Raw genomic sequence first — 15,275 nt, 5'->3', positions numbered from 1 at the left:
CCCTCCCTGTCGTCCCTGTGTGTCCCCATCCCCTTCCCCATCCCAATCCCCCCACCCCCCCGCGCTGGGCAGCCTGTGGTGCCGGGTGCTGCTTTCTCCTCCCAGGTGGGGATGGTGGGTTTGTCCATTGTTTGAAGAGCGTTGCTGGTGTAGGTGTTGGTGTGGGATCCAGGTGGTCTCGAGGAGGTAGGCAAGGAGCTCGAGGGAAATTTAGGGGTGACGTGGTCCTTGTTTGAGGAGGAAGATGCCCCGGGCAGGCGCCAATCCAGCCCCACCACGCTCAGAGGTTGCCCTCCTCGGAGGATCCCGTGCAGCGGCAGGTCAGGGAGGGGCCTCATAGGTAGGAGCAGCCATGCCATGTCCCTGCTGGGAAACGAGGGTCCCCGAGCTGGCAGGAGCCGGGCAAGGCACGGAGCGGGGGCTCCGGGCGGGGACAGGGTTTCGTCGGGAGCGGAGCGTTGTTGCGCAGGCAGGTCCTTAGCAGGGGCACAAGGGAGAGGACGGCGTGGCGGACAGTGGGGTGGAGGGCGGGCGTGGCAGGGGATGCCCAGGAGGGTGTGGACGGGGGGCCAGAAGGAGCAGGGCATCTCTCTTTTTCAGGCGTACCCGGCCCTTCCGTACAGGAGTTAGCCAGGCAGGTAGCGACGGCCAAGGAGGGCCGGGAGGACAGGTGGCCGCGCGTCAGAGAGTGCGGCAGGTTTGTGCCTGTGGAGGGTTAAGGGGTTCGGCAGGCTGGGCATATGTCGGGGTTTTTTAGTCCCGGGCAGTGGAGTTAGTTAGCGAGGCAGTGTGCCTTCATGCCATTTGCCGCAGGTTGGCCCTCGGCACGGGACAGGAAGGGCCAGCGTGGGAGCGAGCCTCGCTGAGACCTGCCGGCCAAGTCTGGGGAGAGAAGGCAGCGCCACCGCGTGTGTCTGTAAGTCAAGCTGGGGGGGGGGGGGGGGGGGCAGTCACCCCGTGCCACGCATCCGTCAGGAGCAAAGCCCGGTGTGGCAGGGGTGATCTGGAGAGCGGCTCTCTGGGGAAGGCCCCGCGGGGCCGCCCCAACGGGCTCTCTGGGGCCATGGGGTTTGGGGCGCCAGGAGGGGCGCGCAGCCGGTGCAATCGCAGGGGGCTGGTGCAGGGCTTGTTCCTGTCAGGCAGGTGTCTAGGACGGCCAGGGGAGTGGTGGCGAAGCGGAATGGCCAGATGCCCTTTCCCAGGGTGGAGCGGAGAGGACGATCGGCCAGGGAGGCTGCCGGGATGCCCGTTATACAGAGGAAGCCTGCGTTTTGGCCAGCATGTCGAGTGCCGCGGACAAGACACGAGTGACGGAGACATGCCAATGAGCAACAGAGACATGCCACTGGGAGAGGCTGGGTGTGCATGCAGGTGGGTGGGTCACGGTGTGGGGGCGTGGGGTGCAAATACAACTTTATGATCGGCAAGACACAAATGGCTGCGAGAGAGCCACTGAGGACCGCTGGGACCAGAGGGGATCGGAGACCTCTGTGCTTGGGAGCCACTTGACTCGCAGCCGGCAATAAAGGCTTGCCGACGTGGGAGACGGTGTCATCCGGACGTGTGGAGTCTCAGGTACGCGGGGACGTTTTGGGGTTGCGGCACAGGGGGGTCCTCGGCAGGCAGCCCAGGTGAGAAGGAGGACATGGGTGAGCGGCCATCAGGGTACGCGTCTGGAGTGGAGGTTTGTTGCATCTTGTCAGATGAGGGCTGTTATTTCGTAAAGAAAGATTTGGGCTGTTGGGCACATGAGGGTGCCAGTCAGGATCAGAGGAGACAGCCAGGCAGAGCGAGGGAAGCAGGGCTACCCGGCAGTCCACTGAGGGGTGGGCATGAGGCCCGGAGGAGAGACCGGGTGTGGGTCTGCCTGTACTCCCTATGCCTGGGGAGAGGCAGGAGGAGATGATGAGGGATAGGGACAGAGCGGGCCCGCAGCACAGGACAGGGACCGGGGCGGCCGGGCAGCTCACTGGGCACACTGCGAGCCTGAGACACCCAGCGAGGAAGCTCAGTACACGGATGCAAGAGAGAGGCAGAGAGAGCATGTTTTTTTCCATCCAGGCAGATTGGTAGACAGGCCGGTGTCGAGAGAAACGAACGGCCAGCCGTAGAGGGAGGTGGCCAGACAGCCTCGGAAGGTCGGGAGGGTGACCGGGCCGAGGACTAAGGGGCCAGAGGGATGGGGAAGTCTGACGAAGAGTGAGGGAGAGGAAAGGAGACATGGTAGTAGGCATCTACTACCCATCACCCAGCCAGAATGTAAGCACCGATGAGTTACTCTATAGGCGCTTAGGAGAAACGTCTGGATCAGTAGCCCTTGTCCTTATGGGAGATTTCAACTTCCCAGACATCAACTGGGACTCTTGTACTGACAAGCAGGCCTTGGAAAGTCTTGAAGTTTGTAGGAGAGAACTTCTTGTCACAAGTACTCAGGGACCCAGCTAGGGAAGACGCCCTCCTAGACTTGCTCTTTGCGACTAGCGAAGGACTTGTGACGGCAGGCAGACGTCTCATCCACGGGTGTCACGAAACAATGGAGTTTAAAATTTTCAGCATTGTGAGAAAAAAGGACAGCAGAGTTGCACACACACACACACACACCCCCCACACACACACCCAGACTTCAGGAGAGCAGACTTTAAGATATTTGGGGAGCTATTTAGCAGAGTCCCCCGGGAATGTACTTTTGAGGGCTCAGGAGTCCAGGAGCGCCAGTCCATTTTTATGAAGCGCCTTCGAGAAGCACGGGAGCGGGCAATCCCGCTGCATCATCAGTCAAGCAAGTGGGGTGGAAGACCCACTCAGCCAAATGGGGAACTCCTCATGGAGCTTGAGAGGAAGAAGAAATCGTACTCTGTCTGGAAGCGAGGTCAGGCTTCGCGGGAAGATTACAGAGCCACGGTTTGCCTACGCAGGGAGGAGACACGAAAGGTCAAACACTGCATCACCAGCCGGTCAAGAGAGGCGATCATCCTGCTGTATTCAGCGTCGGTGCAGCCTCGCCTCAAGTACCATGTGCAGTTTTGGGTCTCACCATTTAAGAAGGATGTGAAGGTCCTCGAATGCATCCAGAGGAGGGCAACAGAGCCGGTGAGAGGTCTGGAAGGCATGTCCTGTGAGGAGCAGCCGAGGACTTTAGGTTGGTCTAGTTAGGAGAAAAGGAGGCCTCAGGGCGACCTCACAGCTCTCTACTGCTTCCCGAGGAAGGGAAGCAGAGAGGGAGGCGCCAAGCTCTTCTCCCCGGGATCCAGGGACGGGACACGCAGGAATGGTTCGAGGCTGTGTCAGGGGAGGTTTAGACTGGACATGAGGAAGCATTTCTTTAGCGAGAGGGTGGTCAAACCCCAGAACAGGCTTCCTAGAGAGGCAGTTGATGCCCCAACTCCTGTCAGTATTTAAGAGGCATTTGGATGATACCCTTAATAACATGCTTTAATTTGGTCAGCCCCAAAGTGGTCAGGCAGTTGGACCAGATGATCGTTGTAGGTCCATTCCAACGGAAATAGTCTATTCTATTGTAGTCTATTTGGGTAGAGGGAGAGGCACAGGCAGGTGGGCAGAGATAGAGATGGGTAGGTAGATGGTGGAACGGGCAGAGAGCGAGCGAGCAGGGCAGGACAGTTGGCAGATGGGCAGATAGAAGGAGAGGGCGGGAGCACGTCCCTGTGGGAGAGAGACGGGTAGGTAGACGGCTGGGGGCGGGGGGGAGAGGTAGCTGGAGAGGTGGCTTGCCCGACAAATGGATGGCTGGGCAGGGCTAGCATCCTCTGGACGGCGAGGCAGGTGGATGGCTTGGTACATGAGGGTCCATCCGGAGAGCTGGCCGGCGTGGTGGGCAGGCAGGCCATAGCCGCCCGGCGGGATGGGTTGCAAGGTAGGTTGTCAGGTAGGCAGAATTGAGAGGCCAGGCTGTGGCTGCAGGTGGGCAAGGAGCACACGCATGAGGGCTGGAGGTTGTGCCAGGGAGGTGGCTGGATGGCCCATCGTTTGGTGAGATGGGCAGACGGAAGCCTAGGAGGGTAGGTGCCAGTCATTGCTGAGAGGTGGCCCACCAGGCTGGCAGAGAGGCGGCCAGGTGGGTGGCCAGGCAGGTATATGGGCCAAGTGAGGGACAGAGACAGAGAGGGAGGGAAGACCGTAGGCGCGGGCGGCCAGAGAGACGGGAGGGCAGGCGCGTGTAGACTGAGCGCAAGATGAGGTCTTTTGCCATCTCCCTGCCTGCCTCTGTGTCTGATTCTGTCCCCGGTTTTCCCTCTTGATCCCTGTTTCTCTGTCTCTCTTTCTTTGCGTACCAGTCGGCCCTGTTCCACATCGCCCCATCTCTGTCCCCCCTTTGCATCTGCTTGTGTCGCCGTCTGTCCCTCTCCTTCTGTCCCTGTGTGTCTCTGTCTCCTTCTGTCTCCCCTTCTCTTCCTCTGCCTGTGTTTTGCAGCATCTTCCTCTGTCTCTGCTTCTGTCTCCCCTTCTGTCCCTGTCTGTCTTTCCCTCCCTGCCTCCGTCCCCCTGTCTGTCTCCGCCCCTCTCATGTCTTTGTGTTTCTCTCTCACTGTCTCCTTCCCAGCATGTTTCTCTGCCCGTCTCCCTATCTGCCCGACTCTCTGCATCCTGGTCTCTCCCTGTGCCTGTCCATCCCTGTCTCTCTGTCTGTGTGTGCCTCTCTCGCCCCGCCTCCCCTCGTGGGCATCGGTCTCCCTTGATGACCCTCCATCTCTCCCGGCGCCTGTAAGTCCAGGTCGGTCTCCCGATATCGTCCCGTCCCTGCATTGGGGACCCTCGGCCCGGGCGTCCCCCCAGCCTCTGCATCCTGGGGCCTCGGTGTCCCTCCACCCACACCTCCCTCCACCTGCGTCTCCCTCTCTGTGACCCTTTGCCTCTGTGTCTGACTCAGTCTCTCCCCCTGCCTCCATGTCTCTCTTCATCTCTTTGCCTTTCTGCCTTTCATGGCGTCTCCCTCCGTCTGCCTCAGCGCCAGCTCCCTTTGTCAGTCTCAGACCCCAACCTGCTCCCCAGTCCATCTCCCCCTTTGTCTCTCATCCCCTTTTTCGGTGTCCAAGTCCATCCTTGTCTGTGCACCCTTTCTCTGCCTCCCTCTCTCATGGTGCCCACCTATCCATTTCTCTGTTGCTCCCCCCCTCTTTGTTGCGTCTTGTGGTCCCTCTCAATCACTGTCTGCCCCCCTCTCTCCATTCCTGCCCCCCCTCCTGCCCCTCTGCGCTCTGTCCGCCCCACCTCGCTCTTTCTCTGGCCCCATCGCTCTTTCTTGTATCTCCCTGCTCATGGTCTTCCTCCCCTACCGCCCCCCCCCCATTACCATTGTTGTGTGTCCCTTGTTCTCCTGTCTCTGTCTCGTTCCCTCTCTGTCTCCCTCCCTCTTTGTCACCCTCTGTCTGTGCGCGCCCCCCCTCCGCCTTTGTCTCTCTCTCTCGGTGGCTGGTTTATGTGCTCCCTGTGTGTGTCTGTCTAGGCGGCCAGCTCGCACGCGCTCTCTGCGCCTCTCCCTCTTTGTCCCGGTCCCTCCCCTTGTCTCTCTCTCTCTGCACCTCCCTCTCCCTCTTTGCCTCCCCCTGTCTCTCTGTTCGCCTCCCTCTTTTTTCTTAAGCCGATGTGCCTCATTGTCCATCTCCCCCTGCCTCCCCGTGTCTCTGTCCCTCTCTCTGTGACTCACTTTCTGTCTCCCCATCTCCTGCTGCCTCCCTGTCTGTATCTCCCCCTGTCTCCTGCCATCTCCTGCTCTTTATCTCTCTGCATCTCTCCCTCTGCCTCTCTGGTGTTTGTCTGCACGCATCCGCCTCGCGGCACATCTTCCTCTGGATCTCTGTGTCCCCTCTCTCTCTCAGAGTCCTAATCTCTGTCCCTGTCTGTCCCTTTTCTCTGCATCTGTTTCTCTCCCTCTTCTGGTCTGCCTTCCTGTCTGTCCGTTTGCCTGCACACCTACCTTTCTGTCGGTCCTTTCTGTTGCCGTGTTCCCACCTCGTTCACCGGTCTCTCTCCCTCTCCCCAGCCCCCCTCTCCTCCCCCTCGTCTTGTGTGCAGTCTCTCTCTCAATTCCTACTCCCGCTTTGGGCCTCCCTCTTGATGTTTGTGTGCGTCTCCCTGGCTTTCTTCCTCTGTCTCCCTCCCTCCAGTTCCCGTTCTGCCTGTCCATTGCCTGGGGTCTTTCCTCCTGTCTGTGTCACAGTGCGCCTGCCCTTCCTTCTGTAACTATCCAGCTGCCTCGCGCTGTCGGTCCTTTTTTGCTGCGTGGTTCTGCCTGTCTCCCGGCTTCCCTTTCTGTCCGGTCGCCCGCCCTCCGTCTCTCTCTTGCCTGGTATTTCCCTCTCTCCCTGTGCTCCTTTTTCTCTGTATGCCTCCCTGACAGTTTCTGTCTCCCCCCTTTTCAGTGTCTGTCCTCTGTCTTTCTAACCCCCTCACCCCTCCCGGTTCTGTGTTGTTTTGTCCTCCCCTGTGTCCCTACTTCCTCCTGCTTCTTCCCTGTTTCCCTCCCTCTGCCTCTCTCTTCCCCTCCACTCTGTTCCCCTGTCGTCTTGTTTTCCTCTCTGTCCCTCTCCCTTGTTCTGCCCCCCTGTTCTGTCTCTGCCCCTCTGTCTCTAGGTCCCTGTGTCTCACTTGCCTGGGTCTCTCTGCCTTCCCCCTGTCTGTCTGTCTCCCTTGTGTTTGTCTCCTTGTCCACTTCATTGTCTGTCTCTGTCCCTCCATCCCTGTGTCTCCGCGTCTCTTGTCCCTCTCTCTCTGACTGTCTTTCTGTCCTCATGGCTTCTGCTGCCTATGGTTTTTTTTTTCCCCTCTCTCTCCTGTCACCTCTCCCTTAGTCTTGTGCTGCATCCTTCTTATTATTTAACTGCCTTTCCCTCCGCCGGCACGTCTCCCCTGGATGCTCTGTCTCCCCATGCCTCCGTCCCCATCTCTCTGAGTCCTTGTTGATGTCCCTGCGTCGTGCCATCCGTGCCCTTGTGTCTGCATCTCTGTCTGTCTCCCTTTGTCTGGTGGTCTCTCTCTGCGTCCCGATCGTCGTGCCCATCTCCCTCTCTTTCTGTTGCTCGGCCTGCCTCTCTCTTGCTCTGTCTGTGTGTGTCTCCTCCCATTCCCATCTCCCGCCTCCCCCCTGCCCCTTCTCACTCTCGGTCCCCCATCTCCCCTTGCGCAGCCTCTCTTGCGTTCTCTTTCCTCCTTGCTGGGTCTCGCTTTCTTCTTCTGGCGCCCTCTCTCCCCCCTGGCTGGTCTTTGTCTGCCCTCCTTTTTCTCTGTCTGTGTGTCTCTGGCGGTGACCCACGCTCGTGTCCATGCATCTCCCTCCCTCTCTCCCTCCCTGTGTCCTTTTCTCTGTCTCTCTCTGTGCCCCCCCCCCGACCTTCCCCCCATCTCCCTGCCTCCCAGTCCTTTCCTCTGGTGCTCTCCCTTGTTGTGTCCGCTGCTGCATCTGTGTCTGGCGGTTGTCTCGGTCTCCCTGTGTCTTCCCTGCTCTCCATCTTCCATGCTGTATGTCTCCTCCTCTCTCGCTCTCTCAGATGTGTCCTTTGGAGTGTATGCCTCTTGTGGTTTCTCTCACTCTCTCTGTTTGTCAATTCTGGTTTTACTACCCCCCTCCCTCTGAGGTCTTGTCATGTCTCTGAGAGGTCTCCCTCTCTCTGTGTCTGCCCAGGTCCCTCATACACACCTCTGCATGTAGGCACCCCTCTCTCGGCCTCCCTCTCCCCTGTGCATGTGTCTCCCTGTCCCCTGCTCTCTTCTAGCTGTGCTTGTGGGTCTGTCTCTTTCCCTGCCCCTTTCTGTCTGTTGTGTGCAGCCCTCTCCCTCAGCCTCCTCCTCCCCTCTTAATCCCCTCCTCCTTCTCTCTGTCTCCCTCTCCCCCTGTTGCTGCCTCCATTGCTCCTGCTGCGTTGCTCTCTGTGGAGTCACCCTTCCCGTGTCTCCTTCTCCCCTGCTGCCTTTCTGTCCCTCAGTGCCCCCCCAGTGTCTTTTTTCCCCCGGGAGATCTCATTGTCTTGTGGCTGTTGGTGCGCGGGCCCTTCCTTCTGTCTTGCGATGTCTCCCTTTCTGTGTGTGGGTGTCGGTGTTCTGTGTGCCCTCTCTCTTCTCACCAGATGATAGGTGTCCTCCTCTGGCCATTTCTAGTGGTTGTATGGGGTTCCCGCTCTGGGGGCTGCCGGCCATCTCGGTCTGTGTTCCCAGTGGGCTGTGTTCAGCGCTCTGACTGTCCGGCTATCTCTCTGTTTTTCAGCTGCCTCAGCCGCCGTGTCTTCCTGTGCCTGCTGGTCTTGGGGTGTTGCCGTGCCTCTCTCCTACGTCCATTCCGGCAGCTGGCCAGATCAGATCACCTCATGTCCCAGCGTGTCTTGTTGCATCTCAGGTTGTTGCCACGTCTAGGTGTGCCTCCCACTTGTTTGCCTGTCTCTTGAGCCGAGCGTGTGGCTCTCGGGCCATGGCCCAGGGTTGTTGGTCCCCTGGGCCCTGCCGAAGGTGGCCCTGCTCCACTGGAGCTCACTCTTACCTTGGGATGGCTTCTCCTGCAGTTGCGGGGGGGGGGGGGCAGGCAGCCGCCATGGCCCAGCAGGGCTGCCCGTGCTGGGGCAGAGTGGGGGGTCCTGCTCCTTGCCCTGCAAAGTGCCATCCCGGAGAGTGCTGTCCCTGTTTGCTCTGCCCCCATTCGCATCGCTGGACAGAACCGCCCCCCCCAGAGAGAGGGGGGTCCAGGCTCCCTCGGGGCAAAAGAGCACCTCCTACCCATCGCCTGACAGATACAATGCGAGCCAGACTGTGCCCCGACACTCTCCCAGCAGCTGCCGCCGCAGAGTCCTGCCGCACTCGACAACTGCACGACAGAGTGAGCACCGTGAGGAGACGCCAAGAAACGGGCCCAGGGGAATGGACGCCTAGAGGCTGACACGGACTAAGGGACCACAACCACAAGATTAGAAGAGAGACCAGAGCACCGACACAAGGCCACAGACAACTAAACCAAGAATGACTAACAAGGGACGAGAGCAGGGCACACACAACAGCAGAGGAACAGAGGAGACGTAGATGAGCAGGGCGGACGAGAGTGAGAGAAGACACGACAGAAGGACCAAGAGCCTCATCACCATGCAGAAGACATGCACAGACACACCACAAGACAGACACACTGCTAGAAAGAGGTGGCACCCGATGTGCACAAAGCGAGAGGTGCCGAGATCCATGGCAATACATTGAAAGAAGGACAACTGGACACAATGTGGTGAGGGGCAGCATGGCTGAAGACGCGGAGCCCTACACGGATTCCATCCCAAGACACCATCTGCAACTGGGACAAGGACCCAGAGGGACAGAGGAGAGACACAACTACTGCAGGAGACACAGAAGGGCAAGGAGGCACCCAGAGACACGGGCAACAACAGAGTGAGCCACAGAAGCCAACAGGGAGACGCCCCGAGACTCCACGCCATAGTTGCACTCACCCACTGGTCTGGCCGACAGCACTGGGCGCAGACACACACAGATTGTGGCCATGCACCAAGCCACAATCCAATGCTCTGACGCAAGCAGTCCAAAGAACCCATGCCAACCCCAAGACGGCCACATCAACACACCCAAAGCCACACACACGGCCAGCCGCTTGACACCTGAGGCCACCGTGCCCAGACACACTGACGGGCACCTATGCCAGTACGCCCTCCCCCAACACGCCGATGCCACGGCACAGGCGCTCTCGCATCTACAGGGGTGCTCGCACAGAGAGCAACATGTGCATGCCAAAACCAGAGAGAGCGCAAGCACACGAGAGCACCAGCGGGACAGGGAAACAGAAAAGGAGAAGCTGGCAGACACAGGGAAGCGGACACGCACCGCAACAAAACAGCAGCGGGACCTCTCTCCCCATGGGCCACACGGGAAGCTGCCCTTCCCTGCACCAAAGACAGGCTCCCGCACGCACGCTGAGGGCCCCCCTGGCTGCAGCCCCTACACCAAGCAAAGACAGCCCCCCCCCCCCCAATGTAGGTCAACCCCTGTGTGCTGACACACTACTGTTTGTTTACTGAAATAAAGTTGTTTTCCTGACGTAAGTTATCTTCCTCCAGCACAGCTCCTGCAACAATACCCTTCCTTCCAGTTAGCGACACGCACCCACCCCCCGTTGACAACACAGGGCGACACGAGCGGCGAGGGAAAGACAGGAAGGGGGGAGGATTGGGCTTTGGATTCGACCCCCCAGCTACAAGGCCATAGCACACACCAGACCACAACAGATTACAGCGGACCAAACCACAATGGAACCCAATAGACCCGACTAGGACGGACTAACCCGGCGCCGACAACCATACAACAGGTTAAAACACAATCGACCGGGATACGATAGACCAGCCATTATCAGATTTCACCTGATTTATTAGAACACAAGAAGACAGACCAGAACAGAGGAGAGGGAAACAGAACCCAACAGCCTAGACCCAAAAAGAAGAGACCGAGCCAGGGGAGAGGAGAACTGATTAGAATAGAACAGACCTGACCGGACCAGCCCCTAACAAAACAACATAGACTACAACAGACCAGACCCAAACACAACCGTACAGAATAGACCAGAGCAGAAAAACATACATAGACCCAAGCGGGACGGACTTGACCGGAATGGAACAGAGCAGGGCGGGCCGGTACAGAATAGAATACACCAGGACACAACATATTAGAGTACAGCAAAATAGACCTGCACCTAACAGGATAGAACAGAACAGGACAGACCACAACAAAACAGACCATGACAGCCCAGAATAGCAGCGAGTAGAACACACTAGAACACACCACGATGCAACACAACAGACTGCAGGAGAATAGAATGCAGTAGACCAGACTAGACCGGAGCGGACTGGGCCGAGACAGAACAGAATAGAGTGGCATGATAGAATGCAACAGATTAGCCACAGGGAGAGCAGAATAGAACAGACCTGAGCAGACCAGACCCAAACACAAGAAAGCACAACAGTACACATGAGACTGGCACAGAACAGAACAGAGCAGAACTGCCCAGAACAAAACACAGGATTGTTGTTACAACACAGAACAGACCTGAGCCCATTAGACCCACACAGAGCAGAGCGGAGCAGGACAGACCAACCATCTGATTGGCACAAACTAGACCAAACCCCAGCTTGAGCAGCCCAGAGGAGAACAGAGCGGAGCCGAACAGAACACTTTAGAACAAAATAGAACAGACCTGAGCAGACCAAAACACACTGGAACGCATTCAACCCCAACAGAACAGGACTGACCAGAACAGATCCCACCAGAGCAGAACAGAACAGACCGCTACAAACTACAGATGAAGAGAGCAGAACCAAACACATGAGAACAGAACACATAATAACCTAGATCAGGAAAGAACAAATCGGGGGGGAAAACACCAGGACCAGGGCACACCAGAATACATTACTGCCTGTGGAAGGGACCTACACCCATCATCACTTGTGGCTGACTGAGCCCTTCAGGCCTGACCTGACCATCAAAGCATGGCACTAAGGGCGATGCCCCCTCGATGCCGACAGGCACAGGACATCAGCCACCCCTCCGGGAAGCCCGCTCTGCTGTAAGAACGCCCTCTCAGGAAAGGCACGGTTCCTACCATCTCATCGGAACCTCCCCTGACATGGCATGGCTCTGCTCCTGCGCTTCCTGGCACCATGCACCAGCGAGGCCTGATTGTCGCCTCCCCCTCTGCTTCCCTGCCTCGGTAAGCTCCTCCACCCCTCTGCCCCCCTTTTTCCATGCTAGGCAAACCTGGTGCCCTCCGCCCCTCCTCACGGCGCCTGCCCTCTCGCTGGCTTTGGTGCCCTCCTCGGGACACCTTTCCACACCTTAACATCCTTCTGAGAAGGAGAGGCCCAGAACAGCACACAATACATGAAGCAAGGCCATGCCAACACTACCCATGCCGGTGACCGGCACCCTTTCCGTGGGGCCGCTCTCCTCTCCCAGTCTACACTCACCTCTGGTGCTACTCCGTCCCGGGTGCAGACCCCTGCATTGGGTCCTGTTCAATTTCACACCTCTCGTGACTGCCCATGCCTCCCATCTCTCTAGATTCCTCTCTGAGGCCTCCCATCCCTCAAGATGGGCAACAGCACCATCCAGTTTAGTATCATCATCATCATCATCACCATCACACTTGGCAAGGGTGCGTTCCCCTCCTGCATCCGGATCATTGATAAACACTTTGAACAGACCCAGCCCGAGAACGGGAGCCCTGAGCAACGATGCCAGCGGCCCCGCCGTTCAGCCGGCCCTTCGCCTGGCACACACCTGCCCACCTCACAGTTGGACGTTTTTTCCGGAAGGATGCTCGACGATGCCCCGCAACCAAAGCCATGCACCTCACGCCACCCCAAATCACCAAGCACTCTCCAGGGCGTGACACGGCCCACGAGACTGCACCTCCTGGAAGGCTGAGGGGCGTGCCTCGGCGTCACAATGCCCTCAAGTGGCACCCCAGGCACCCACCTTGTCTGCCGCTTCCCTACCGCTGCCACACGCTATGGTCCCAGACAGCCGGGGGACAGGGGTAGCTCCTGTCTCATCCAAGACACGGGCCCCCCACCATGGTGCGACGCTTTGCCCCAGCTGTCCACCCTCATGCTGCCAAAGTCCATGCCAGCATGGATGCTCTGCTCACTCTCCATGCCTCCTGAAGCCTGCCACCCGACCCTATCCTCTCCCTTGTGCCAGAGCCCTGCCAGGGGAAGGCTGGCTCCTGCTGGCCACCCTTGGCCCGTGACAGCCCCCTCAGCTTGCCAAAATGCCACAGGGACGTGCCATAGTTACACATCGCCTTCCTCAATGACAGCTGTCCAGTCCACCTTCCCACCCTCACCGCCTGGATCGCCCAGGCACCACAGGCGCTGGATGTAAACCGCCCCACTGCGGCCCTCGATGCCTATGCCACCTGCCCTGCCGCTGCCAGTACAACACAACAACTGCCAGTACAAGAACCGGGAAAAACCCCACACCGTGCACCCGAAGCGTGTGCTCACCTGGGCCGGGCCCCCTCCTTGGCCCTGTGCTCCAGCGACGCCCGTGGCTCAGCCAGGAGCCTCTTCTCTGCCCATGGGCCCAATGCCGCAAAGACAAACAGCTGCCCACCGGCCGACTCTGCTGCGCGCCCCTAAACACCCGTGAGCCCCGTGCCCGCCACCGACCGCCGCCCAGCTGTGCATGCCCGCTTGGGCTGATGGGGATCTCATCATCTGATGCATCCTCTCCGCGGGACCTCGCTGCTCCAATCTCAGCACCTCGATGGGCCGGCAACATTAAAGACGTCCAGCTCTGCTCTGCCACTCCGTCGATCCATCGCTGGCCAGCCGCCCGCCCCGCCACCTCCTCTTACTCCTCTTCAATGTCCTCCTCCTCCTTGCTGTACCTTGCTGCAAAAAAACAGGGCACCTACCGTACAGGATGATGCTGGCGTTGGTGTTGCCCAGCTTGTTCGTGGCCACGCACGTGTAGTTGCCGTAGTCCTTCTCCGAGACGTTGAAGAAGGTCAGTGTCGACAGGCGGCCCTTGCTCTCGATCCGCACGCCCTCCAGCCCGTTCGCTAACCTGTGGGGAAATGTGGATGACGGCGCTCAGAGCGCTGTGCCAGCGCTGTACGACATATCCTGCCCCCTCCCCGGGCACCCTCTCCCTTCCCACCAGCCAACATCACTATACACCCACATGTTCCCCCACCGGACTCCCTGCATCCCACGGAGACAAGCCCTTCACCCCACCACGCTGCCCAAAAGCATGCCACGCTCGCCATCCTGAAACCTATCTCCCAGCATGACCCACATGGCCCGTGTTACTCCTCCATGAGCCACAGCCACCGTCCCTGGGAGGAACGACCCTGGGCCCCCCTTGGCCCTTACCTGAGCGCTCTGACCCTCCGACGTGGGCAGATGCCAGCCTTCCTCCACGCAAGGCCCTCGGCCACCTCCAGCCCCCTCCGCTTCCCTGCCTTGCTGCCATCCGGCCCCCAGGGCTGGCACGGTGCCCCTGCCCCACCACGCAGCTCCCTGGGCTCCCCCTCCGCGGCCTCTCACCTGGTGTCCTCCTTGAACCACTGAAACTCCGCCACGGGGACGGCCGAGGCCTCGCACTGCAGGATGCCCTTCTGGCCCACCGAGGCGCCCGTGTTCTTGGCGTTTGAGATGTACGGCGGATCTGCGGAGACACCGTGCAGCGTCACGCCAGGCTCCGTGCGTGCCCGCCCCGCCACGATTCCCCCAGCCCTTGCACTCACAGTTGACGGTGACTTTGACTTTCCGCACGTCCGGGACAGCCACGTCGTTGACAGCACTGCACTCATACTCCCCGGACTGCTCCCGTGTGATGCCCGTGATCTCCAGGTACTCGTCCTCGCTCACAAAGCCCTGTCCTGGGAGACGTCCCGAATGCGTGGCACCATCACCCTTCACCCAGGAAACTTGGAACATCACTTAACAAGCATCCTCACCCTCATACCAGAACACACCAAAGGGCCAGCACCTCCACCCTCCACAACAGATACCAGCAAACCATGGACAACCTTCCTGCCACCCCAGCCACCTCTACAGGGACAACCGTCCGTCCCACATGGGCTGGGCGAGACCCCTCCTCGGACCCGGGTGGCTCGTCCACCGAGTCCCGAGCATGGTCTCACCTTTCCCGGAGAGGTGCCGCCACGTGACAGTGGGCTCTGGTCTCCCGAAGGCCAGGCACATGAGGGTCACGCTGCTGCCCTCGTTCACGGTGATGTCTGATGAGATGTTGACAATCTGGGGGGGAACTGCAAGACACAAAGAAGAGCGGAGGCACCGTCAATACGTCAGCTCACCAGGCCCCAACAGCACACTGCCTGCATGCCGCTGGGAAGCCCCGGCTGCGAGACCTGCCCCGGCGCCGGACATCAGCATCTGCCCCGTCGCCCTGTTCGGTCATCAACCCCTTGTCTCCAAACCAGCATCTCAGACCGGAGCCGAGCATGGCCCCGAGGTCTGCGCCAGGCAGGGGCCGGAACCCCCGATAACTGGCTCTCATTACAGCCCGCGACAAGGCTTATATTTTAGCATATTTATTAAAGCTGTTTAAATTACTGAGCGTCTGCTCCATTCAATACCGGCCACAGTGATTTATATTACTCTATCCCCAGATACTCCATCTAATAAATAACTTGGCAATCTCCACACCCATAAATATCCCCGGCCCTGGCAAAAAGCAATTAAAGCCCACTCGCCAACATCGCCTCCAGGCCCCGGGGCTGGCAGACGTGGCCCCTGAAAGGGTCTGCGCCCTGG

General features: G+C 59.2%; 1 protein-coding gene across 8 annotated transcripts in view; it reads right to left on the bottom strand.

Annotated features, from left to right (window-relative positions):
* Positions 1 to 15,275, bottom strand: part of OPCML (opioid binding protein/cell adhesion molecule like) — a 365,810-nt gene that overhangs the window by 3,285 nt on the left and 347,250 nt on the right. For all 8 annotated transcript variants that reach the window (XM_076358675.1, XM_076358673.1, XM_076358672.1 and 5 more), the window contains 4 exons: positions 14,642 to 14,767; positions 14,243 to 14,377; positions 14,043 to 14,163; positions 13,409 to 13,560 (listed from right to left, as the gene is read on the bottom strand). In XM_076358675.1, coding sequence (XP_076214790.1) covers positions 13,409 to 13,560; positions 14,043 to 14,163; positions 14,243 to 14,377; positions 14,642 to 14,767 — 534 coding nt within the window. The remainder of the gene's footprint in view (positions 1 to 13,408; positions 13,561 to 14,042; positions 14,164 to 14,242; positions 14,378 to 14,641; positions 14,768 to 15,275) is intronic.

This window comes from Aptenodytes patagonicus, chromosome 23, assembly GCF_965638725.1.
Source record: "Aptenodytes patagonicus chromosome 23, bAptPat1.pri.cur, whole genome shotgun sequence".
Taxonomy (NCBI): Eukaryota; Metazoa; Chordata; class Aves; order Sphenisciformes; family Spheniscidae; genus Aptenodytes; species Aptenodytes patagonicus.
Note: the sequence above shows the minus strand (reverse complement) of the source record. Positions and strands in the feature narration are given on the sequence as shown.